General features: G+C 39.3%; 1 protein-coding gene across 1 annotated transcript in view; it reads right to left on the reverse strand.

Moving 5' to 3' along the window:
* Positions 1–27,081, reverse strand: part of BRDT (bromodomain testis associated) — a 69,728-nt gene that overhangs the window by 28,162 nt on the left and 14,485 nt on the right. Inside the window, exons 5-12 of the mRNA XM_018565078.1 lie at positions 23,958–24,131; positions 21,342–21,704; positions 19,394–19,522; positions 17,821–17,988; positions 16,736–16,923; positions 14,199–14,482; positions 13,512–13,628; positions 12,724–12,852 (exon numbers count right to left, since the gene is read on the reverse strand). Coding sequence (XP_018420580.1) covers positions 12,724–12,852; positions 13,512–13,628; positions 14,199–14,482; positions 16,736–16,923; positions 17,821–17,988; positions 19,394–19,522; positions 21,342–21,704; positions 23,958–24,131 — 1,552 coding nt within the window. The remainder of the gene's footprint in view (positions 1–12,723; positions 12,853–13,511; positions 13,629–14,198; positions 14,483–16,735; positions 16,924–17,820; positions 17,989–19,393; positions 19,523–21,341; positions 21,705–23,957; positions 24,132–27,081) is intronic.

Below are 27,081 nucleotides of genomic sequence, written 5' to 3' on the forward strand. Positions count from 1 at the left end.
AACATATATCCATGGTGGTAAGAATGTAAAACCTACTGTACACACAACAGTCATAATTATACTGTTTAGTGATTGTACTCCTGTAATTACCTATTTCTTTTTCTCTATCTTGTGGCAGCATTGATTTTATTCTGCAAGTTGTTGCATGGACATTCGAAACAAGCATGCTAGATATTGATAACCTAGGGGCATCATTAATAGGGTGCCCACTATGGTGCTTAGAAAAAAGTAATTTGCAGAATTACAAACATGTAAAAGAGTACAGGGCAGTTGTAAATGATGTATTCATTGGCCCATAGGATAAGGCTGCTATGACTGCCTGTACACAACCAAGAAAATCAAGCTAAAAAGTAAAGTTAAGCTCGGATCAGACACAGACTATAAGCGCTCTGCACTCTGCGTGAGGTTCCGTTAACCAATGAAATGCTGAGTAAAGCTGAGGATGTTAGGGAGGGGCTGTTTACCATGAGTTGGAAACACATCAAAATGCATGTTACATACATTTTCAGGTGCTACCATTGCCATCAATAGGGCTTACAATGCCTGTCAACGGACTAAAATATGAAACTGCACTTTTTTGGGTAAACACACATCAGTACAGCACATAGATGTAAATTAGCACCATTAAGAAAAGCTGCACAGATGCACTGATCCATGTTGCAATGCAGTGTTAAATAAATTGCAAAGATGTGAACAGGCGCAAGTCAGATGTTGTTATTACATTTATATTTAGGGATATTCTATTTACTTCTTACTAGCATTAAAACAGCTATGGACATTGGAGGAGTTGTATCTTCTTATCTTCTTTATCACACAGCAATATGGAACACATAAGGAGAGTTTTATTTTATGGGACAGATTACTATAAATCTGTTGAGTTGATTAATGGCTTTCCCCCACACTGGTTTACAAGTAGTACTATGCCAGCAAGAAAACAATCCCTTGATAACTTCTTATAGGTGTAATAAAACACCTTTGCCAGCACTGCAATAAATGTAAGACAGAGGCGTCTCTAAAACAAACCTTTGAGATAAAGGAAGACTCAGACAGGCTACATAGAGTTTTTCCAGTTCTCGCCTACTCAAAGTAGTCTAAACAGCCGGAGTATGAACTGAGCACACCTTAGGGTCATCAGATTACAGGATCAGACCAGTTAAATAAAAGGTAGAACATAGAATAGCTCTATATGGGAACTGCTCAATTAATACCCTCTGCAATCAAGAGTGCAAAGTATGTACATAGGGATTGTTTAAAGGAGAACTATGAGGTGAGTGCTTTTCACTCACTTCATAGTTCTAGCCGACCTGCGACAATGAGACTGTCACAGGTCAGCTCAGTAGATCGGGGAGTGAGCAAACACATACCGGCGTTCGCTCACTTGTCGATCCTGTCATGGCTCTCTGCCGTGACAGGGGAGGGGCTGGATTCCCCTCTCCGCGCTCCGATCCTCCAGCGCTGACTGGCGGAACGGACGGGGTAGGGTACAGCTGGCTCTGCCTCTGGATAGGCAGAGCCAGCTGTCACTCACGCAGCTGGGCGGATCCATACATAATTGTCGGGATCCGCTTCAGCTGCGGAGTCTCAGTATACAGTGAGCTGTAGCTCGCGGTATACTGAGCTTAGGGTGACGGGAAGATACTAGTTTGCTGATGGGGGAGGGGGTGGGCACAGCTGGCTCTGCCTCTATATAAGCAGAGCCAGCTGTCACTCACGCAGCTGGGTGGATAAAAATATTGTCGGGATCCGTTCCTGTCACAGTTTACTGCGAGCTGTAGCTCGCGGTATACTGAGTTTTGGGTCACGGGAGGATGCTAGTTTGTGTCCTCCCGTTACCCTTAGGAGAACTATGGGGAAAAGCCCTAACCCCATAGTTCTCCTTTAAGAAAAAGAAAATGCCTTCCCCCATCCAAGCTTGTTCCCATTGCAACCAGGTTCCCGTGGTAATTTTCAGGTTACAAAAATGAATACAGACATCTAATTGAGCACTATACACCTCCACTTTTCCAGTTCTCCAGTTTTTATAAATGCCATTGTTTGAACAATCTAGCTACAAATGCTTACACGGTTTAATAAATCACAGTTCTTTAAAGCAGCAAAAGGGTGACCTTTCCAGCAAACAGCATCAACACCATCAAGTCCTGTGCCAAGAAGAGAAAATTTAGCCCGTAGAAACTAATTAGCTTCCTCATTCCAAATAATGGAAGTAGGAGGATGACTACTGCTAGAGACAGCACCAAAACACTTTTTTAGACCTTGGCTAACCTGTGTGTTCCCTAAAAACTAAAGTCAGTAAAGTTTATTTATTAAGGATTGGTCATTTGCAGCTATGTGCAAAGCACAATTACCCAAAGAATTTAGATTTCCGTTTCCTGTAGTTCACTTTCTTATTAAATGTACCTGAATGTGAACTGAAAAGTTACAGTTGTACCAATTGGTTTTAAATGTGTCTATTAATGGAATGCAGAGACACAAATAAGAAAACGTTACAATTTCCATGACACCAAAAAAAGTTATACAATTTCTGTAAACTAATAAATTGCCATTTAATAGACAAAAATATTCGACTAGTTCACGTAATGAGAAAGTTATACACCAGACTATGCAGAATTAATTGTATTCCATGGCAGATGTTTTCTCAGCAGAAAAAACAACTATATTATTCAATTTTATTCAAAACCATTATGCATTTTTGTGACATTTTAAATAAGACTCGAATGCATTTTCCCCCCATTCAGCGGAGGATCTGACAGCAATTGTGATTCAGAAGTAAAATGAAAGTAGACTTAGCAAAAATTAATAAAGACAGAAATGAAATAAATTAGAAATGTAAAAATGCAATCAGTTCTTTTTTATTATCAGTTTACTCCTTGCAGTTACAGAATATGGTGAGGACATGTCACTGTCAAACTACATGGTTTGGAAAATACTAAAGTAGTCATGTGGACTGTCAAATTGAATGCTAAAAAATATAATTGTATATTAAAACACACACACACACACACACACACTAATGTAGTCCATTTTTTTCAATTAACATATTAGTTAGAAGAACAAGAACTTCCAAGACAGATGCTAATATCCTTAAGGCTGAACTCCAAGCAAAAATAATATAGTCAAAGATAAAATAAAGTAGCCTTTTCTGCAATACCTACCTTCTATTGGACGTTACTTCAGAACATGGTTTGAAAGCCAAACCAGCTGCATACTAACAGGCTAAAACAACTACTATCTAATCTCCAATTAATATTCAGTCTATATATTGTGTTTACATTACAAGCCCTGATGGAAGAGGGTAATTGTGGACCCCTGCAATACATTGGATTCTTTTTTCTGACATTGAATATTGTGCTATTATTCTTAAACTTGTTGTTTTTGTACTACAAACCAAGGAAACTGTGGAAATCCTCTGGAATGTAGGAACGAACAATCTGGTAACCAATTTACCCTCATCAGTGGATAGTAACACCAATAGGACAACCTCACAGATCCAGCACTGTCTTTCCACTTCTTAGATCTTCTAAGGGAGAAGGCCAAAAAATAGGAATAAAATAAGCAAATAAAAAAGGTGAAAAAAATGCTTAGTAAAAAGGGGCAAATAGTGCTGGTCTGGACTCCTCACTTGGTCCAGAAACCAACTCGCCCCCATTACCCACCTGCCAAATAACTCTTTTCCACTCTGTCCAGGCTTTATTAAATACTTTCTATATATCCAAAAGGATGCTAGAAAGTTTACCATTCACTGTAATCTACAAGAGCTTATTCGAGCTGGCAGTTTGACTCAACTGCTCAGTCAGGGCCAGTCTTAATTTATACAAAAAGTAACTTAAGGTAAAGAAAAAGGGATTAACTCGTCACAGAATAACGGGTTGGTAGTGGTCAATTTAGGGATCCGGACAAGTCAGTTGGTTAAATGAAAAATTTATTTTATTGAAAAAGACACATAAGATAACACATTTGACTAACAATCCTACCATAAAACCTTATAAAAAATACAATCATAAATTAGATGTGGATCGATCCTCACTCATACCCAACATTAGTTTCACCGTAAGGGGTAAATAGCCGGTGTAATTCTAGTATTGCTACTTATCCCTTCGTGAAATGGCCCATGTATATATCGACTAACATAGGCTGTCTGGCTTAAAGATATATCCCAGGGTTCGGGCAATCAAAAGGAAAGATTTTCTTGTGATTTCATTCTGTGAATTAAAGGAGAGGGTCAAAGTGGATTTGAGATGGTAACCTAGGCTTCGTACACTTAGAATGAAATTATGTAATGTACTCAGACGGTGGTACTTGTTGATAAGGTTGATCCTATGTGGCCATCTTACTTACACCTAATGAATTTCGTTTTTTGAAGATAGCAAATTATAATATTCCAACATTCTACATTATACCCAAAATCCATAAGAACTATAATAACCCCCCGGGAAGACCTATAGTCTCAGCTGTAGGAGGACCACTTGAGAATATGGGTAAATACCTGGATTCCCTCTTAAAAGAAATGGTAGTACAGTTACTTTCCTACACCCGAGACACCAAGGATGTACTTAATAAAATAAAAGACCTGACAATACAGGAGGGCTCCCTTCTGGTAGGAATCGATGTGGAATCACTTTACACGTCGATTCCTCACGAATGGGGACTAAAAGCCATAGAACATTTCCTAGATGTACATTTTCCACTGATGGCAACTCAAAATGAGTTTATTGTAGAGTTATTGGAGTTTGCTTTGTACAACAACTACTTTCAATTCTCGGGAATGTTCTATAAACAAACTAGGGGTACATCTATGGGAGCCCCATGGGCTCCGTCCTATGCATGTCTCCATCTGGGCTTGTGGGAGCAGGAACTAGTATACAATCATCCTCTATACCTGAGCCACGCCAGGACGTGGCTCAGGTATATTGATGATATACTAGTGGTCTGGAGTGGTGGTGAGGACCTCCTGACATCATTTGTCAGGGATCTAAATATAAAACAATAGGAATTTAAAATTCACTTACACTCAGAGTGATACTAAACTTTCCTTCTTGGATCTCACCATAGAAATTCAAAATCATAAACTAATCACAAAAACATATAGAAAAGAAACCTCAGCAAACACTCTCCTTCATGCAACTAGCCATCACCCTCCCCCCCTAAAACAGGGCATTCCCACAGGCCAATTTTTAAGAATAAAACGCAATTGCAGTGAAACTGCTGATTACCTAAGGGCATCCAAGGATCTATATAAACGTTTCAGAGAAAGGGGATACCCTCACAAATTAATCAAAAGAAGCAAAATAAAAGGCAAATCAAAGACCAAGAGAAGATCTTTTGAAAAATAAGGAATCAAAAATGGTTAACGAAAGCAATAACTATACACGTATAATAACTAAATATGGATCAAATTGGGAAAAATTAAGACAACTCCTTACAAAACATTGGCACATATTTGATTTATGCCCACCACTATCCAAAATAGTGGGCCCAAGACCCCTACTTACAGCTCGCCGTTCAAAAAATTTGAAAGATAGTCTAGTCAATTCTGAGTATACACCTAGCTCATTAAAACAATCACCCTTAAGTTGCAAAAAAAGACTGAAAGGCATGTACCCTTGTGGGGGCTGCCAGATATGCCCATATATAGACAAAGTAAAAACTTTTAGAAACTCTGAAGGCACAAAATCCTATAATATAATGAGTTTCAACAACTGCAATTCAAGTAAGGTTATATACCCAATTGAATGCCCATGCCAGAAGTTCTATGTGGGAAAAACTAAAAGACAACTAAAAGTAAGAATAGGCGAACACCTAAATGATATCAAAAAAAGAGACATAGACAGTCCCCTTGCCCTACACTTTTTGAAACATCACAAAGGGGTCCCTGATTGACTAAAAGTCAAGATTATCTATTCATTAAACATTTCACCCCGTAGGGGAGATTTTGATAAGATTCTCCAACAGCGGGAGAAGATGTGGATCCACCGATTAAACACCAGGTTACCTATAGGGTTAAACAACGAATGCAATCTCAACGTCTTTTTATAAGATGGTATATTTAACCTAACATATCGATAGACCCACATACTTCTGAAATGAATCCACATATAGGCGGTTAAACGATCCTGACAAGTATGTACATGTCGTCATATGATAGGATGTAATGAAAAGAGAGAAGTCTTGGAATATGCAAGGCCGTGTGGGAAACACTCTCCATATATGTAAATTTTAATTGTGTGTTGTCCAGTGAAACCAACAAGTGGTTTCCCACCTGGAGGAAGGGGAACCACCCTTCACAAACGGAACTAATGATCTAAAAGAAAGAAAGAGGCGTGACCTAATTGGTTGAAAAGCAGTTCCCCCGACCTCAGAGTATGTCCTGATGAAGCCCTGCATTGTAGGAGGGGCGAAACGTGTCGACAGACAGACAACAACCAGACACATAACTACTATGCCGCAAGTGGACGTACGATCCCGATACCAGGGAACTCTGCCATATTTTCAATCGGGGTTCGGGGGTTCTCAGCAACGGACAGACTACACCTAGAATATCCAGGAGACGTTTCAAAGATCCATTAAGTGGAAACATCCCTTAAATCTACTATTGGTGATTAGCCAATAACAACCATACCCTGGAGGAAATAACAAGGCATCCATACATGTACAATTCTCTCCAAAACCATCTCAGGAGATCCTGCAGTCCTAAAAGGCAGCAAACCCCCAGAGATAAGATTTAGCTGATAGAATGGGCAAACACATAGTAATACCTACTAGAGATGAGTGAACATGCCTGGGTTCAGTTCACAGATGGTCTATCGAACCCATGGTAGATCTAAAAAATTACCTGACTAACCTAAATCCAAACACTTTGGAAGTCTATAGGGGGGCTAGAAAGGAGAGACCAGCCATGGTGTATATATATATATATATATATAAAAATCCATTGTATTATTTGAGAGACAATACCCATAAACATTATATAGACTCGATTCATATTTTGCTGATAAAGTCTCCACAATATTGCAGGGACTTCATGCAAAGTATTTCATCAAACAACTAAATTTGTTGACGACACACAAAGAAGAGTAGATCTCCCTGCAAAACACTCTGATCCCTCCCAATTCTGATATAGGAGACTGCAAAACAGTGAGGGGAAAGGACAGCCTTCTGCACCATTATAAGGGCGCAGGACACAAGCATGAGTGGCATACAGAATGTGAACGGTCTTTTAACTGTAGAGCAACTGCCTTATTGTATGAAAGGTACACTCTACATTCTAGCATCACAAGAGTGGCCTTCTTAAAAAAACTTGGCAACCCTGGCTGAACCATTATGCAGATATGGGTCTCAGAGCCAGTGCTCTAAAGTTCTAAATTCTGAGGCTTCATCCGTCTAATCTGTCTAGCAATCCCAAGGACTGGGCAGATTAGAAGGTTTAAAGACATCAGTCTCCAAAGATACATCAAATAGGCCTAGGTAAATGAAGGTCAGAAAGTGTTGGGGGATCCATGATTTAAATGTATCCTTACTATGCAACATTTTTGTACAGTATGTTGCATTTTTGGCTGCGTATTATGTAAATTATGTATGTAGAACCATCCATGCAACTAGAAAATGTATACTTTTATACGCCTACTTTAAGAGGGTAAATGTGGTCCACAAAAGCCAGTTTTGCAGGTCTACTTAAATTCCATTCTCCAGCATCGTATACACTGAAAAATTTAGTGAGATCTGTAGACTGATTGTTTGCATGGATCAGTAACATCAGACACCTACAGTAAATGGGAAGGTGTGCTATATAGCAGCCAGAAATACGGACAATACTCAACAATGGAAGAAGACCCACTCGATCAGTCCAGGCTCCTATTTATAGAAAGGCCTCATTTTCACTGGCAATCCTGTGTTTAGCTTTTATAAATGCAGGAGAAATTATCTGGAAAGTATAAACAACTATTATGCCTCCCAGATCCTTATTTCCTCCCTTTAAAAGTGTTTACAAAAGTATAAGGTGTTTAGCCACATAAAGAGTTTCTAATTGGATCCTGGATTTACAAAATATTTTTTCTCTAAACACAGCTAAACTAAATGCATCATCATTAAATGCATTTAGAACTGTCCTCAGTGCATATACCGTAAATGCAATTATCCCATGCACCGTATCGGAGCTACATTGCACTACAGCTCATGAATAGATGGGAATTAAATGTTTTAGGGTTGATCTTGAAAAGGATACCTAGCAGCACATAGATCGTTTATGAAGACAGTAGGACCAGGATAACAGGGCCAGCCTAAATCTGGTCACTTATACTTGATTAATAGCACCATCTAGTGACATTAATAAGTTAATGCAACTTTCTGCATTGAAAAAAATATAGATCTATATTTATTGCATAGGTATATATATATATGAATATACTACTTAAAAATGCTACATACACGAGGACAGCTTGTTACAGGAAGAGCAGTGCAAACTGTCAGTACAAGATTTAAATTTACACTGGTATTTAGCTTTAGTTGTTTTTTCTGATACTCTTGGCTCTTAGATCTAAAGCTTAAAACACATTAAAATTTGATGATAGATCTAAAGTAGATTGTTTAAAGGAGAAGTTTATTGTAGAGATTTTACGGTTAAATTGTAACATGTACATTGCCTCTGAGGGTCAGAGCCAAACATCCCCCTCAGATCAAGTTGCTGTCTTGTCAACTGCCAGAACTCATGCAGATAGGACATGACTTTAAGCTCCTCCTTCAGTGTCTGCTTGCATTTTTTTCCGCTTTTCGTTCAGACATAAACTCAATTTATTTTTATTTTTTTAAGGGCCAATTGACACCAAGCGGCTGGTGTGCGTTGCCCAACAGTGCTGAGGCGCCATTCCAGGTGCTTCACAGTGTGTACTTTTTTTTGGGTAGAACTTTATTGAAATGTCACCAGTGACATTTCATTTAGTTCTACTTACACAGTAGGGTGCGAGGCAGTCGTTCCGTAATTCATCCCGCTGTGCTGAAAAAAGTACAGCATGTGCACACAACCACGTTCCGAATGGAAACACGGTGGTGTAAAATCGAGCCCCTCCATGACAAGGTAAATTGCCTCATCTTGCGTTGGGGTTGCGCTGGCCATTGTTTCCAGTAGAGCCCCACTTCAAGACAAGGCAATTTGCATGTGGTATTAAAATCAGCCCTAAAACTGTATGAGCCATGTTTACTTCAGCTCTGCTAAAACACCCAGCTGTCAGAAAGGGACCTTCAACCTCTGTATAGATATAGATATAGATATACAGAACTTTAGTGATAGCAGCGAACTTAAAAAGATCCGGTCGCCAACTTAAAAAAGTGTAGATTTAAAAAAGGACAAAAAAATCAAGTATTTTACATGTTTACTTGCAGAATCTCCTTTCCATATATATTCTTATTTATTTGCAATGTACATTTGAACTTACTAGAAAATTTGCACGTCATAGACATCTCCTCTTCTGGGAGTATCTAATTACTTTGCTGGCCCAGCTCCTGTGCACCTCACCTGCCTACATTACCTTTTATGTAGCTGCTGGGGAGGAGTGACCGGGTATAATATAGGGTCACTTGAGTGACAGATCCGAGTCTGCTGGGGCTGCTGACATCACAACTAAGATGGTGGCGCCCAGCAGAAATCTCAAGTCTTTTGGATACCTACACAAGGTAGGCTTTCACAGGCCAATACAATGCATAAAATATGTTAAGAAAATAGTTTTAAGGGAATATAATCTTATGGGAATATTGTTTTTGAAATGAATGACCTGGTCACAGGGTCTCTAAGTAGCCACTCATTCTTATATGGCTGTGTGCAGGGTAAAAGCTTGTATATAGGTGCATTATGTTACTATAAATGACTAACATCTCTGCTTCCATCCCGCTATGGAAAAACAGATATTTGTTAAGGTGACTAGTGATACCTTATTATATGATGTACATTTTAGGTAAGATTTGTCAAATTTAAAATGAATAAAAATAAAGACACAAATAATTGAATGATTTTTATTATTACGTTTGGATGCAGTGACATGTGCACTTTAATGAATATAGCTAACAGAACAACTTAAATTACAAAACTGATATAGAAACTGTATATTAGAAAGTTTTTATAGTAAGCTGGATTTATAACCTGTTAAACAGTTTTTAGCATTTCAGTGAGTAATTTGGCACATACGTAAAAGGTTTTGAATCTCACAGCAAGTGCAGTTGTTGGATAGGTATGAATTGACTATAGTGGAGGCAATCACCTCCACCAGGCTATGTTTGTATTCCATCAGCACTTAACAGTCTTGAAAAGTCTTTGCAGAAATTATTGATCTTTCTACTAACAATGAGTACTGACTGATAATGCTGAATGTACTTTAGGTACATCCTCAAGGTCAGACGTGCAGTTAAAGTGTCAAAGCAAAGCTATTCTTTGTTGGTTTTCATTGACGGTAGCCTCTTATTATTTATTTAGTTTGAATTGGCAAAATTGGTCACAGGTGTACCTTAAATAAACCATCTAGTATTGCAAGCTTACTAAATCAGTTCTAGGTTGTTGTAGCAGGTAAATCAAAGTACCCAAATGTATATTCCGTATGCATAATAAAGCCTTCCATGGGCCATAGGTTGCTCTAGAAAATAACACCAACTTCTTAGATCACGTTGGTGTTTGGGTCCACCCAGTTCCATGCTTACTACTAGTCAACATTACCCATCCCATTTACAAAGCAATAGTAATGGTGCATGTGGAACAAGGCCAGCATCCTAACTGAAGTCAATATTTTAAATACAGTGCTTTTGGTTTCAAGATGAAGATGTGTACAGGCAACTGGAGGTAGCAGCTATTACAACCCAGAGGCACTCACCAAGCTTGCTCCACTAGCACATGTTTGTATTCCATCAGCATTTAAACAGTGCTGATGTGTCCTCTCAGTTCAGATTTTTCTAGAGACAATGGGTACTGACTGGAATTACTGTATGTTTCTCTGATGTATTCCCCAGTTCAGAATAGCATTTGAAGTTTCAAAGTAAGGCTATACTTTGTTGGGAGTGCCTACTGAAGGTAGCCTCCTATAAAACATTTTTGTAACATATGCTCATTTTGAATTGACTAAGTTGGGGACAAGTGTACTTTACAAGAAGCCTCTAGTAATGCATGCTTAGTAAACTACCTCTGGGATGTTTAGCAGGCAAATCAAGGTGCCCAAATGCATCTTTAGTTTGCATAATAAAGCCTCCCTTAGTTTCATGGGTCCAAGGTTGTAGATGAGAACACTTAACTTGGAATAAGTTAATGTTTGGGTCTGCCCAATTCCATGCTTACACTGAGTCAAGGAGATCATCCGTCCTATTTACAAAGCAATAGTGATGGTGCATGTAGAACAAGGTCAGTATCCTAAATGCTGTCAATATTTTAATATTATAGTACTTTGTGTTTCAAGACTCCTAGGATGTCTAGAAAAAAACCTTAAGGATTGTGCAGGCAACTGGAGGTACCTGCTATAGCAACCCAGCGGCAGTTACTAAGCTTGCTGACATCACAAATACACCTTCGCATTAATTCATAAAAAGACCAACACATATGGTATTTCCATGTCTGTAATGTATTTTTCACAATTTTTGTTAAAGGTTTTATTGCACTGATCTGCATATTCTCTATTCTTAGAAATTTCTTAAAAGTCAGTTGAAAGATTATCACACATTTTATGGCGGCTATCATATTAAATTTCTGGCTGCCATTACTGGGAGTTTCAACAGCTTGTGAAGCGTTATATACAGTAGATCACTTATATCTATGCAGAATAAAGGCATTACTACTTTGTGAGCTGGAGAATCTTGCTAAGGGTAACAGTTGGTCCTCCAGATACAGATAAGCAAAGCCCTCTGATATTAACCATTGCAAGTACACTGAACACTACTTCAAGCACTACCTAAATAGGAAATCTGCATTTTCCATAGAGAAATATGTGGAGAAAAATGTGCACTTGTGCCCATGACAATCTGTAAACACAACCTACTCAGACAGCAGTGAACACATTAATGCTTAGGTGCACAGACCTAAAGGTCTAATGCAAAGATCCTTCACAATCAACTACTAACAGATGGGGAATTTTCAATTCACGTTTAGAAGAATTTTATCTGTTAATCCTGCAGGTTTCTAATCAACGTTATGACAGATTGCTTTACACAAACATACTGCAACATCTTATTATAGTGCCAGACAACGGATTATGCCAGTTTATGTGACTCGCATACGAAAGGGTTACATGGAACATATACCATTAATTATAGGACAACAGAGCTGCATGCTATAACACTACTGAAAGCAACTTAATTTTTTTTAAACTGTTAGATGTAATCCTAAAAAATTACTTTCTGCCTTCATGCTTTAAGGAAATGATAAAAAAAAAAAAATACAGAAACAGAATTCAGAATTTTTGCTCCTGGAGAGAATATAAGATGAAGAACATCCCTGAACTGTAACAAATAGTATTTGTCCTGCAGAACACGGGTAATTAAACTTATTTTGTTCAAAATAACGATCTACCCAAATCTAAACCATATACCACTGAATTGTATTTATGCAATTTAGCTGAAGGAATAAAAAAACTTTAGGTATAACAAAAAATCAGCAGCTACTAACTAGGTTAGTATGAAAAGTATAGAATACATTTATACAAGTGCCAGTTTAGGACAAATCAGAGTGCTGCCACCTAGATAATTGCCAGGTTGTCAGCTAACCTGAGTCCGAGTCACTGCTATCTGATGAACTGGAATCGCTGCTGCTATCAGATGAGGATGAAGAGCTGCTGCTACTTTCGCTTAATCGACTTGGCCCTCCAATCGTCTGAGACACAGCCGTGGCATCACCTGTGGGACCTGACACAAATCAGAATGTTAGTCTTTGGCTTCACACATACTCTAACAATACTTTAAAAAAAAAATCTTGAAGAAGCTCCAATCTTTACGGTGTGCAAAATGTTCAGAGAACAGTAAATTGGTGGACAAATCAGTGATTTCTTACAAGAAAATAATTAGCGTAGGTGACAATCAGAATTTGCCAGTCTGTCTGAAGATGCACTGGTCTGTATGGGTGAACCTCAAAAGATCAAGCAATCTGGATCATTCACAAACCTAGGGAGGAGCCTAGGGCACATTGGATATCCAGGCTTATGCTTCTGTCACTTTACATGCTTGTATGCACACATAAGCTGTTATTGTCTGATCGGGTAGGCCACCTTAGTACAGACAATGCAAATAGGGTGGCTTCTCTGTGCCTATTGCAATGTCAGCTCAAGGTAGTTTGGGACCAACATATCTACCTTGCCTATGGACCCATTCTTCCTTAATCCATCTCTGAGACCAAGTGAATATTAATGCGGTCTACCGGGTTAAAATATTTTCATGCAATCTGCCAAGGTAAGCCATTGCTATAGTTTCCATAGAAACAAATTATCCATTAAACTTCAAGCACGTCAGTGTATAACAGTAACAGACATATAGAAAAGGCTCCATCTTGAGTCACAGACCTGAGGGTTTAGCCTTCTTGGCAAAGTTTAGTTGTCCACTAACATCCTGAAGTCTCTTCTCAAGTTCCTGTTTCTTTTCCTTATTCAGCTCATCTTTTGATTTTATGGGTTTTTCTGCTATAAATAAAACACAGTTTTTAGCCTTTAAATACACAAACACTGCAGGTCATCCAATAATTATCTGAAAGCAGAGTGAGGATTGAAGCAAGATTCTGTCCTGTGCAGCAATATTCTTTTCAAAACTGGTGGCAGGGCAGGATAACGAAAGCCCCCAGGGTTGTAAATATAAAACACATGAAGATGAAGAAGTTACGCTGTACCAGTCTAGCCCTGTGTAACCTACTTGTGTAGAGACAATATGAGGCCATTCCTGAAGTCCATTGTACACACATCGTCTTTGTTACATGGGTTTACATGGACATGTTCTAGGGCAATCTGCTTCACATTTCAATGAGATGATGCAGTCTTTGTTTGATGTATTACAAAGGCTGCCTTAATATTGTATTACCAAAACCTTTCAACCGGTATAAGGCGATTGCATTAAAAATCTCTCTATAGATTTTACAACATGTTCACATTTAAAAAAGGAAAAAAAAATAGTTTACAATGTTCCTTTTACAGCTCAACAAACTGGTAACATTTTGGCAACTTCTGTTCCTACAGATGAGTTCCATCAACTGTACATACCATTTGATTTTTTGGGTTTCTTCCGCAGGATAAGCGCAACATATTTTTCCAAGCTCCTTAAAGTGGATGGTTTCAAGGTTTCAAAATCTATTTCAATTTCATGAGGATTGGATTCTTTCAGAGACGGCTCCCTAGACTGGATGATGTGAACAATGCGAGACAGTTTTTCCCCTGGCAATTTATTGATGTCCAAGCTCAATTGTCTCTTTTCATCGTAACTCATAGGCTTAGCATTATCTTCATCTTCTGAAACAGCCAACTTCCTTTTCTTGCTTTTAGAATCACTTTAAACATAGAAGAATGATCACAAATGAAACCTTCCAAAAACAAATACTCCACAGAAAATCAAGCTGTATACACTCATATTCATTAAACTGCATGCAGAGATGTAAAAAACACATGTAAGCCATTATGGATTACTTAGGAAATGTATTTTTAAATAGTACTTCAGCTTTAAAATGTATGCACACCAGCATTCAGACTTGGGGAAGAAGAGGCAGCAGTGTAAAGCTGGCTATGTACCAGTAGAATCTAGTTTGAAAAAAAAAATGTGCTTTTTGGAGAAGGTTTATTTTCATAATAGTTAATGGGGTCAAATTGATTCTCTTTTTGGACTGTAGTGACATACAATATATAATTTCGAAGGAGCAGGATGTAAATTCTTTTCTCGAGTGAATAAAATTCTAACAGTGAATGTGATTTTCATTTGAGAAACTCAATTCCAAAATCAATTAAGAAATCTACTAGTGTATGGCTAGCTTAGGTCAGTCAGGCTTTACTGCACTGTACAGTCAGGGCCGTCTTTAACGTAGGGCAAAGAGGGCACTTGCCCCGGGCCCAATCAAGGTTGTGGGGCCCAGAGCATCTGCCCCTTGAGCCCGCTGCCCGCAGAAAATTGCCGATCGGATTGGATAGAATACGTTATGGCAGCGGCCGCATACGGGAATGCCATAACGTATTGTCCTACGCGATCTGCACGATCGCATCCTAAAGTTAGCTCCTCCCCCGGCCCCCGCACAGCGTGACATGTCACACGGCACGGGCTTCACTGGAGGATGTGAGGCTGTGCGCACGGGTGCCTCACTCAGGACATCCGGAAAGAGGCAGACTGGCACGAGGAGAGGACTGAGACAGGTGAGAAAATAAAAAAAGGAGAAATATAAAAAGGAGATATACAATTTGTATATCTCCCTGAAAAGCTCACTCCATTTCTGTTTTGTCCTTCATATTTATGTGAATAACATGATGGGGATAAAAGGAATGACAGAATGGAATGCCCATAGACTTCGACAGGTGAAGAGAATGCCCATAGACTATAATGAAGCCAAACGGAATGCCCATAGGAAACAGGAAAAATCCAAAGTTATTTCAATTGTAAAATATGTTACTATACATGGGGAAGATCTGTGGTAAAGGATAAGTTGATATCTTTTTCAGATTTGCCTACAAAATATCTGATACTATGCTTCCCATTATACTCTATGGGCATTCCGTTTGGCTTCATTATAGTCTATGGGCATTCTCTTCCCCTGTCAAAGTCTATGGGCATTCCATTCTGTCATTCCTTTTAGTAGGCCCCTAACATGATTGATAGAATTACAATGCATGATAGTAGAAAGCCATGATTAGACATAATTACCATGGGTTTTTTTTCTTGGTGGGGGGCCCCGGGGGGGCCCAAGAAAATGTTTGCCCAGGGTCCGATCAATATTAAAGACGGGCCTGTGTACAGTGATGTTAAAATAATACAGCAAGCTTGCTGATTGGAGTGGACAGCACAGAGGTGACTATCAGCGAGCTGCCGCCACATTACTATTGAATCACAGTTTTGAACTAAGCTGTATTGCTTTGATTGCAGTAAAAAAACAGTCAGTTTGTGCCCATTTTTGATGGAGGAAATCTGGAGGCCAGTGTTCAGAAAACTTTCATACGGAGGAAGGTGTAGCTGGATTCTGTTCCTGGCCAGAAATACTATGTGGAATAACAAAGAGGGAATGGCATTGGAGAGAGCCGCAAAAATCACAACTATATAGATTCTAGGCCCATCTACACATTAAGTAAAAGGGGCTAGGAAAATTAAAGCTGAACCCCAGCCATGTAGAAAAGGCATACATTATTGCAGCTCATTAATTCATCAAAACATGTGTGGGTTTTTTTTGCATTTCTTTTTTTTTAATGCAAGCAGTGCACATACCTAAAATGTTATTTGGCATCAGCTTCTTGGTTTCCTCTGCACAGGAGAACTTAGAGAGGGGAGGGAAACGCAGCACAATGAGCAAATTTAAGCGTGCTACGGTGGAAGGAGCTTGCTAATCAGATGAGAGCAGAGTGAAAGATCAGGTCCGCTCCTTTGCTTGATTGGGTTGTGCTAGATGGCAGATATGTGCAAGTCTCAAGACTGGATGAACAGATTCAAATTCTCAAGCATTCATTCATGTATTTCATTTGTGCATTTAGCCATTTGCCTGCAGCTCAGCTGTAACTATTTAAAAATGTGAAAAGCCACACGTTGGACAGGAGAGACTACCATGCCTGACCTTAGTAAAGATTTATTTTTCATTTCCTTGCGTTTCCTTTTCTTTTTTGCTTTTTGGCTGCACTTCTTCAACATCATCATTCGTTTTTTCTTGCCTTTATTTTTTTTCTTACTCTTCTCTTTCTTTACTTTCTTCTTGGGAGCAGTGCCCTTAGTTAAAACCTTAAGTTGCTCTTGTACCATTTTCAGCTTATAAATGAGAAGCAAAACAGTTAGGGCATTGTTTGGTGTAATTTACCCATACATTACAATAACCTAATGAAAGTTAGAGATTGAAAGAGAATCTGTTAGCTATTTTGAAGTCCAAAATTTTTTAAAATAAGAAAGCAAACAATTATTTCAATGCACTGAATGGGAGTTCTTTTAGACAAACCTACTGCTTTGCCCCTCACAGGTCTGCTTAAAGGAGAACTATGGGGTCAGGCCTTTTCCCCATAGTTCTCCTAAGAGTCACGGGAGGACACAAACTAGCATCCTCCCGTGACCCAAAGCTCAGTATACCGCGAGCTACAGCTCGCAGTAAACTGTGACAGGAACGGATCCCGACAATGCTTTCTGGATCCACCCAGCTGCATGAGTGACAGCTGGCTCTGCTTATATAGAGGCAGAGCCAGCTGTGCTTGCCCCCTCCCCAGTCAGTGCTGGAGGATCGGACAGGGGAGGGGGGGGGGATCTCTGCAGGGAGTCGTGAGTGCAGCCGTGAGTGACAAATCGAGAAGTTAGCGAGCGACGGTATGTGTTCGCTCACGTCCCAATCTACTGAGCCGACCTGTGACAGTTTAATTGTCACAGGTTGGCTCAGATTATGAGGCTGAGTGAAAATTACTCGCCTCATAATTCTCCTTTAATGCTACACATCCTTATAACACCTCGCAGTTTGAGTAATTTGGGTAACTACCTTTAAGAAATTAATAAAAATCTGTAAACTGAAACAATCTAACAAAGAATAATTTCCAGAGTGTTTAAAACTTATTCAAACTACATATTATAGCTGGAATCTTACCTGGGCATCTTATTATTGTTGAGGTCTCTAATTTTCACATGTCCAGTGTAAAGTGAACCTGTTTTTTTCCACAACACATTTACCTGCTCTTGTAAAAGGGCCAGCTGTCGTGACCTCTCAGCTTCAGAATCAGAGGACGAAGAAGAGGAACTTGTATTGCTGCTTTCACTGGATGATGTTTTGAATGAATTTTGAGTTGTACAATCAACTGGTTCATCAGGGATTTTCGCAAACAACATCTCAAAAACATCCTGAAATGAAATCAACAAATATCCGTTAAGTTGTTAAGGTGCATTTAAGTTGAAATGGGAAAAGTCCTTACTGTTTTCCCTGGACCAAAGTTCTACCCAATGCATACATCCTCCTTCAAATCTCCAAGTACCACAAAGTGACAATCCAATTCAACCTCCAATCGATTATAACAAATCTTAAAAGCAAGACTAACCAGCGGGTGATATTCCCTGGAGATAACATGTAGGGTTAACCTTTTCAAAATGATCTTCTGCCCCAAATTCATAGAAGAAGCAGCAGATTTTTTACTTTAGGGAGCAGCCCGTTTTGGACAGAAGTCAGTTCTTTCATCAAGCATGCACTGGGACTTTAATTTATCAAATCCCAGAACTGTCCCCATTTTGGAACCTCTGCCCTCTTTCCTCCCCTGTTGTCTTGCTTTTTTGTCTGATACAAACCTCTATAAAAAAATGTTTTATAGTGTTCAAAAGTGTTATAATACACTAAGCCTTTCATCCAGGCACTAAAGTACTGCATTTGTTGTTTTGAAAAGCCGGTACTAAGGGAAAATAGTGGTAAGAAAAGCACCTGTGGGTTTAATTCGTTAAAAATAAAAGGGTTGCCTAACAAGGGCACATCATTTCCCTAGATTCTTTGTGCTGAAAGGTGACCCTCTTTCTCATCTCAGAACGTTGGGAGGTATGCTGTCTAGTTTCTTGTTGTTGACGGTGTTCCCTCACGGATCCTCAAAGATCCCTATGTTAAGCAACACAAAGACCAACAAACAAATGTCTGGCCAAACTACTCCTATATTTTTATGCTCTTATAAATGTGATAGGAACCAACGTCAGATGCAATGTGTTCTCATCCAGATTGTGTCAGCTGGATATAGGGTAGATTTATTATGAAATGATCTTTTAAAAGGGGATTGTAACTAGAAACTTAAAGTTGGACTCTAGTCAGACACCTCTAAGGAGTGCCTTTAAATCAGCAATGCCAAACAGTCTACCATGTTAAACAGAAGGCAGACATGAGTTCCCAGGGAAGCTACGTTTACACGACACAATAATATTGTAATATAAAAAAACATGCTTCTAAAATGGCATCATATAGTAATTATTTTATTGCAGTGATGTTACCTGTGGTGTTAAAAATGTGAATGCATTTTTAACCCATTTTTCCCTCATCTGTTCATATAGGCTTTCACTATAACAAAAATATGTTCTGATATTTAAACCCCAGTTGAAATCCCATACCTTATCTTGGTTTTTTTATTTTCGTTTTTTTTATTTTGGTACATACATTCTACATTAACAAAACAAACACACAAACTGTGCGGAGGTCCTATGCAACATAAAGGGTGGTCTAAAAGTGAAACATTCCTCTAATAACACAAGCATTTTACAAAGTAACCAGATAGCATACCTGTAATTTCCGGGCCATGTTAACCACTTCGCTGTCTGGAGGATTGCACTTATAACAGTTTCCAAACATTAGGCGAATATCAGATGCAAACTTACAGGTATCTTTGTATTGTCCATTCTCCATTTTATCCTTAATATAAAAAGCACAGTTTTAGTGAATAAAGAAAAACAATAATTCACAACATCATGGCCTTTAAGGCAGGACACATGTACAATGGAGGGGCATTTCAAGGAAATATTTTTTAAGTTAAATTTATTTAGGTACTATAGCCACATAGATCAAAATGACCCTTTTCTATGAGGTATAGGTGCCGTCACCAAAATAAATTTGAAATCCTCCATTCCACGGAAAAGTAGAATGATTTAATTATTTTGCTGCCTCCTCTTCTACTTTCTTTATAGATGCAATTACAGAAGAGCAAAATTTGAAGTGGCCACTATGCAGCTTCAGCATTGAATGCAATTCAGTAGACTATTATTTTGCATATCTACAACCGATTTACATTCCAGTCATTAAAATCTTTTATAAACTTTAACAAGTCAATGTTTTTTTCAAAGTGGTTTTCAATCTTTTTAAAATATACAGTTTTCATTAAACAAAGCAGAATTAAAAAGTGACATTAGGGTCTCATTTTTTTTACATAGATCTTCTGCTAGCAAGCAGTAGATGTACGCAAAAACATAAAAAAAAAAAAAGTTACCAGATAGGTAAAAACTTACCTCTGCCGCTCGCTCCCGGCTGCAGAATCCAGCTTCTTAAGTGGCCGTGCTGGATGATGTATGCGGGCGCATGCGTAGTGGAGGAGAGCTACTGTGTAAGTCAATGCACCCAGCCATGAGCGTGCACGCTGGACAGAATCCGCGGGACACAGGAAGAGAGACAGCACAGACCAGAGGCCGGCACCAGGGTTGGAGGGACTGCTGAAAATGACTAGAAGGAAAATGATGTTCGAATCAAGAGGTATCATTTAAAGCAAGTCCTTGAAGCAGCATGGGGTGGGGGGATTTGACTTAATGTCACTTCAAACCGTGGTGGGGCAGCTGGCACTTGCCATAATGTGCAAGTATAAAAAGACAATACTTGCAGATACCTGGAAAATTAACAGGTATTTTTTCAGAACTTGGTGTTTTTAAAGAAATAAAACCTGGTAAAATGTGCACGTATTTGAGAAATCTACTATAATTTTATTTAATCCCTTGCAAGGAGCTGGCCCATTAAAAAGTAGGAGGGCTTCCTTTCATTTGTTCACTGTGACTAGCTGTACAATTTTGAAATAAATCGGAATCCTGTTTTACCATCCCCAGATCTTTGGTAGTTAACCATAAGCCATCAGTGACCACTTGGTCACAGTTCTGGACACACCAATTGAGTGCCCCCCAGAAAAGAAAAAAAAAAAAAAAACAGCGACATATGCAGCAGCTGGGCATTGGGGCCCCCCACTAACATGCTGCCACATATATACATGTTATGCTGTCAGAGGGGTTTATTTTGCCATGACAAAAACATTTGCCCTAATATACACTTTAACCATGAGGTTACATAATGTAGAGTATGGTGGCAAGTGCAAGACTACCTCACCCACCCAGTATATTAGAGCTGTAATATTGATAAAAGTTGGGCTCTCATGATGCAATACAAGCTTTTCTGATCCTGCTTTGTTAACTTCTTTTGTCAATTAGTATGAAATAATGGGGTGGTTATAGACACGTTTACAAGATGTCGGGTCCTGGATTGCATATTGGTCTCTCTCCAATTTTATAATATGACCATCTAAATTTTACCAATATACCAATAAAACTTTCTCATTACATGTCAGATCAAAACCTTTTAACATGCACACAAGCCTTGACAAGTTTGACAGTCCTTATAATTGTGACAAGTTTCCCATCTGTAACAATATACTTCAGCACCCACAAAAATACCACTATTATTTGCATGATTAACTTACTCTGATAGTTGTCAAATCCATGGGACAGGAAACAAGGTCACCTGAACCAGGAAAGGAAAGCACTGAAGAATCAGCAGGTTTGTAGAGAGGCCAAGCATAGTTAGCATGCTTTTTCGACATTAACTCATTTAAAATGCTATTGCAGTGTTTCAGCTGTTCACTTGATTGATTAGAGTTGTTGGTTTCCACTTGTTGAGAATCAGGAAGATCTTTGCTCGAAGTGTCTGCAAATGTATTTTCCTTTCTTGGGGGTATATCTGTCTGCTTTGGTTTAAGATGGGTTGGAGACGATTCGCAGTTCTTTGCAATGACTGACACAGCAGGTGTAGTAGTGTCTGCTTTCCTTTTAATGCCCTTATTAACCTAGAAATATACCAAAAGAACAACAACATTAACCATTTGCCCAAACTTGGAGCATCTACAAGGGTTTCATACAAACACCACTGATTACTGGAACATATTAGCTTGAGGTGATTGTGTCCAAGATTATCTCACAACCTATAGAATCTTTACCAGGAAAAGACTATGCTGGGGGCTATTTTCCCCAGTGCCATTACTAAAAAGACATGTTGGGTTGGTGTTTTTTAGTGGAGATACTTCACTATTCAGACAATGATCACATTGGGACCTGCAGTCCTTGGTTCACGAACACTTCTGTTCACAAACAATTCTGTTAGAGGCACAGAAAGTTCAGCAAAATTTTGCTTCCGTTGGCCAACTCCAAATCGGGTGGATGAACATGACCGCGGTTATCTTTCACGCAGACAGACCGGTGCACACTTGCTGTGAAGCCATTTTGCATGCTTTTTAGCACATACCGTATTTGATTCGGTTCGCGACCAGAATCGTGGAACAAATTAAGTTCGTGAACCAAGGTACCACTGTACTTAGTTTTCAGTGTTAGATTAAAACTTGAGCTAAACAACCATGAAAACCTTTTACCAGCATAATCTTAATTGCCCACTGTTCTCATAAAGCAAATTAGATGTTAAAAGAAAACTACCTGACAATCTCTTTCCCCAGCATAGGGCAAGGAAAAAGCTGCAACCACATCTGTGGTGAGACAATTTTTTCCTGATATTTTATTGTCCTTTTATCTCAGGTGCCAGAAATGGCAGTGTTTCAGCTTCTTTCAGTGCCATGAAAGCTTACTAGCTTGCAGCACTAGGGAGACTGACAACAAAAGGTGCACTGTACTACTCACCAGAAGTTAAACCATCCTGTAATGTTATGGGCTCTCCAGCCATCTATTTTCTATTATGGATGGATTTCTTCCTCTATTTATACAACCCACTCCCAAAAGTACAGTACATCGATTAAGGAAATTTTGAAGTAGTCACCCTACCGACAGCAAAAACCCAACACCCCATCTTCCCCCCATTTATACAGTTCCTTTCTGGAAAAACTATTTTTCCAGAAACATTTGAAATGGTTGTTAACTTCTTGCCCCTGCAAAGGCTTCTTTTTATGTCCTTTTCTGAATATTATAATAATAAAAAATAAAAAACTACCGGTACCAAAAATACAGTGCATTGGGACTAGGGAGGACTGAAGCTCAGAGGGTTAGGCAAGTGTCAATACCCAAAGTCCCAATACCAAGAAACCAGACAGAAAATAAAGTGCTGGCTTAAAAAAAATGAAAGGAGTTTATTGAAAACCATAAACATAAAAATGGTAAAAAACAAATGGAAAGTCCAGGACATCGTCAGTGCCAAGCCAGAGGTCAGATGCCAAAGTGGGTTGTCAGCTGAACTAGGTCAGCCAAAAAAAAAAAAGAGCAGGATGAATGGAAATAATAGCCGGAGTCAGGAACCAGGAGATCAGTTAGCCAGAGCCATGCACTGAGAGCAGAGCACTTGGTAGATCACAATACATGCAAGGGCGGAGACTGAATGGACAAGCTGATGGTTAAATAATAGTGAACTGGGATTTACATCACTCAATTTGACAAAAAAATTGCCAATAGTTGCAAAATGATGTTAGTCTTCTGCATAATCCTACTTGCCAGTGAGGCTTCCCATCACACTGATGGACCAACAGAAATGTGCGGGGACAGGGCTTAGCAGTAAGCTCTGGTATTAACTGAAGTGGCAGAGCTTTGCCTCTTAGAATGGCCCAGCAATAATACGCAACAGGAAGGTTTGAGAAGTCGTTAAATGCATGTGCACAGTACCCAATACCTGGATCATTTTGCCCCGCTTATTAGATCTGTTTTTAACTAGAGCACCATAGGTTATCTAATGAGACAGCACAGTGGTAGCTACCTGCCCTTTGCCTCCTTTTTTTTTTAAAAGAAGCTTCGTACTGAGCCATCCATTGTAGAAGGAGTCAGGGCTGATGAGTCATTTAATCGTGTATGTAAATTGAAGCTTGAGATATTGAGTTATATTACCAGGTGCCGGAAGCAATAAGAGGCTTGAAGCTGCATCTGCTAGCTTGAAAGTATAATGCAAAATATTAAATATTACATTTTTAGTGGACTCCTGATAAAGAACAAGTTCAAAAATACTATGCCATTCCTTTTAACTGTAAAGGAGGACATCAGTATGCTAAAGTATATGTAAAATCTAATATGTTTGCGTATAGAACTATTACAACATCCAAACACAGACTTACTTTGGTTCCTGGGCTAGAAGAAGCAGATTTTGTATTCCTGAAAATAGATAGAGGCACAAGGGTAGTTCGCTGAGGTAGCAATGCTACAACTGGACGTGGAAATGGATTTCTGTGGAATTTTTGAGAAGTCACTTTTTTCTTAGGTGTGGGAGTGCACTCACTCTCCTCTCGAGACTCTGCATTGAAAAAGGAGAGTACAAACATTGGTACAAGTGATCATTTGTTGCTTCTTAATATCAAATAGAAGGTTATGTTGCCTGAATTTGTTTTCTTCTATAGTTCTCTGTTTGATCATTTTAATTCCAGCAACCAGACCAGAACTACAGAGAGTTCAGGTGGTTGGAACGGCCTTTGCCCTCTTCTTCAATGTCGTTACCCCTGAGGCAATAATCAGAATATTTACTTTGTTGACAAGTAATGGTGGTCCAGGGGCTAAGGAAGATTCTAAATCTTGATGACAAACCACAGCACAATTAGCAATCTGCTTTAACCACCAAGAGACACATTTCTATGGTAGCCAGTCCATCACAAGACCACTGACCCGAGGTTGGACCAGAACTTTCTTGGAGCTGCATTAACCAGCTTCCACCTTATTTGATTGTAAAGTAAAACTATTGCCAGTTTTTAGAAAAAGAAAAGTGTTGCAGCATGTAATTATACGTGCATCTGCCCTTACAGTTTTCTCCAAATCCCCCTGTCAACTCCAACAAATAACTGTTGAGTAGACATGTGCGATTCGCTTCGTTCAAATCAAAATTCGGATGTATCCGAATTCCGAATTACAGATATAACGAATGCAAACGAATCTGAATTTCCGATTCCGAATTAGTTAGCGGTAGTCTGGTCTGGACAAAATTTTGTTGCAGCAAAATTACTAGAAAACATTTTTTTTTAGTCTGCAGAAGAAAAGAAAAAAAAGTGTGAGGTTCCCCCCAATTGATACTGGACCCCTTAGGTCTGGTAGGAATGTTAGGAGGGACCCCCCACCCCAAGTTGTAACAAAAAAAAAAAAATAAGTGTGTGGGGTTCCCCCAAAATCCATATCAGGCCCTTTAGGTCTGGTAGGAATTTTAAATGGGAAACAAAAAAAGTGGGGTCCCCACTAACATTCCTACCAGACCCTTGATGCAAGCACTGGCCCGGCAGGGCAGGAAAGGGGAGTGACCCCTACCCATTCACTAAAGGGTTAAATCAAATAGTTATTAAAAAGTCCAGACTTTTGAGAAAATCCTTTAATTGAAGAAAAAAAAGACAATTTTTGACTATTCCTTTAATTAAATAAAAAAGATGGCTCCATCGATGTAATCCAGCGTCAATCACGATGTACGACGCCCGCCGACCCACCGCAATAAAAAAAAAAGTCCCGCCGCACGGCGACCGTCCGAACCCGACGAAAACTCGCCGCAAAATGGCATTGCTGCTCGAAAGTAAACAGATGGGCAGAGCGAGCCGTAACATCACGGCTCGCTCCACCCATTTGACTTTCTCATCTGTCAAATACTACATAGCATTCGGGAACTCCCGAATGCCATTCAGGTCTGTGAGACGAGGTGTCATACTGCTTTTCATATATGACACCTCGGCTCACAGACCGGAATGGCATTCGGAAACTCACAAATAGCATTTGGGTGCCCCCTTAATTAAAGGGGTACCCCAATGCAAATAAGCCCCCTTGTCCGCAGATCCCCACAAACCTTACCCGGTGGCCCTGGCCCTTGTCCCCATCGGCATGGGGACACCCTTCCAATGCCGAGGGCACATGGCCTGGTAAGGCACAGGGGGGGCAATCGCCCCCCCCCCTTTCCTGCCCTGTCGGGCCAGTGCTCGGATCTAGAGTCTGGTAGGAATGCTAGGAGGACCAAACTTTTTTTTCTCATTTTTTTCGGCCTGGTATGGATTTTGGGGGAACCCCACGCACTTTTTTTTGTTAGGAGGGGGTCCCTCCTAACATTCCTACCAGACCTAAATGGTCTGGTATCAATTGGCGGGGGGAACCTCCGGCTTTTTTTTTTTTCCTCTTCTGCAAACTAAAAAAAAAAAAATATATCATTTTGCTGCAACAAAATTTTGTCCAACAAACGAAATTTCGTCCAGATTACCGCTAACGAATTTTGTCCGAATCCTGAAACAAAAATTGAATTTCGGACCCGAATTCCGAAAAACTAAATAACGCAAATTCGGAATCGAAACAAATTTTTTGCAAGTGCACATGTCTACTGTTGAGGCTGCCAGTCCTCCCAATGCAGATTCCTGTGATAGAGTGGCAACTATGTTGAATTCAAAGCAGAGTTGCCTCTCTCATATAGGGTGTGACTGCTTGCACTGCAATTGGATGAAAAAAATGTTGCAAGGTGAGTGGCTTTCATTGCTAAAACCCTCCAACTGTGAGCTGCAGTGGCTGGTAGGGGGAGCATTTTAGATAAAAATGAAGGAAGATTAGGCTCAGTCAGGGAAGGTAAAGTGTTTTGTTTACTTTATTAGGCTTGTGCGCTACATAGTAACTGGATTTGATATTTGTGGAGCCTTTCATACAGGAGCCTTGTAGTTGGACTTTAACCCCTTCATGACTGAGGCCCTTTTTTCATTTTTTGCACCCATGTTATATTCCACATTTTAGGCCTGAAAATGACGTAAAACCCCCCAACATTATATATTTTCTGAATGCCAAGATTCTATAGAATAAAATGGTGGTAGTTGAAAATTTTTATGTTGCGCAATATTAGCGCAACTCCTTATTAAACCCCAAAATTTAGTGACAAATTTAGGAGTATTTAAGAGGCATGCTACACTATGGGTGAAGAAGTATACCCTTTCATACAGGCCCCGCTTCATTTGTTAATTATTCAGTTTACAGATTACTGAAGTGAATTTCATGTGTGCATGCCCGTTTGTATGCCCAATTAAAAGTCTTGAAAAATCAAATTACCAGAAAAGCCATCAAAAAGGCTGCAGATCCTCCTCTGCAGCCCCTGTACCACCCTTCATTTCTGGTACAAAAACCAAATTGATCAGATAAGGCAAAAATTAAAAAGAGACAACAACAAATTGAGTACAATGTATATTGTGGAGTGCTCTCTGTTATGCAATGAAGAACAAGCTGCTAATGTACGATTATGTCTTTTGG

Source organism: Nanorana parkeri, unplaced genomic scaffold (assembly GCF_000935625.1).
Source record: "Nanorana parkeri isolate BGI_ZX_2015 unplaced genomic scaffold, ASM93562v1 scaffold811, whole genome shotgun sequence".
NCBI lineage: Eukaryota > Metazoa > Chordata > Amphibia > Anura > Dicroglossidae > Nanorana > Nanorana parkeri.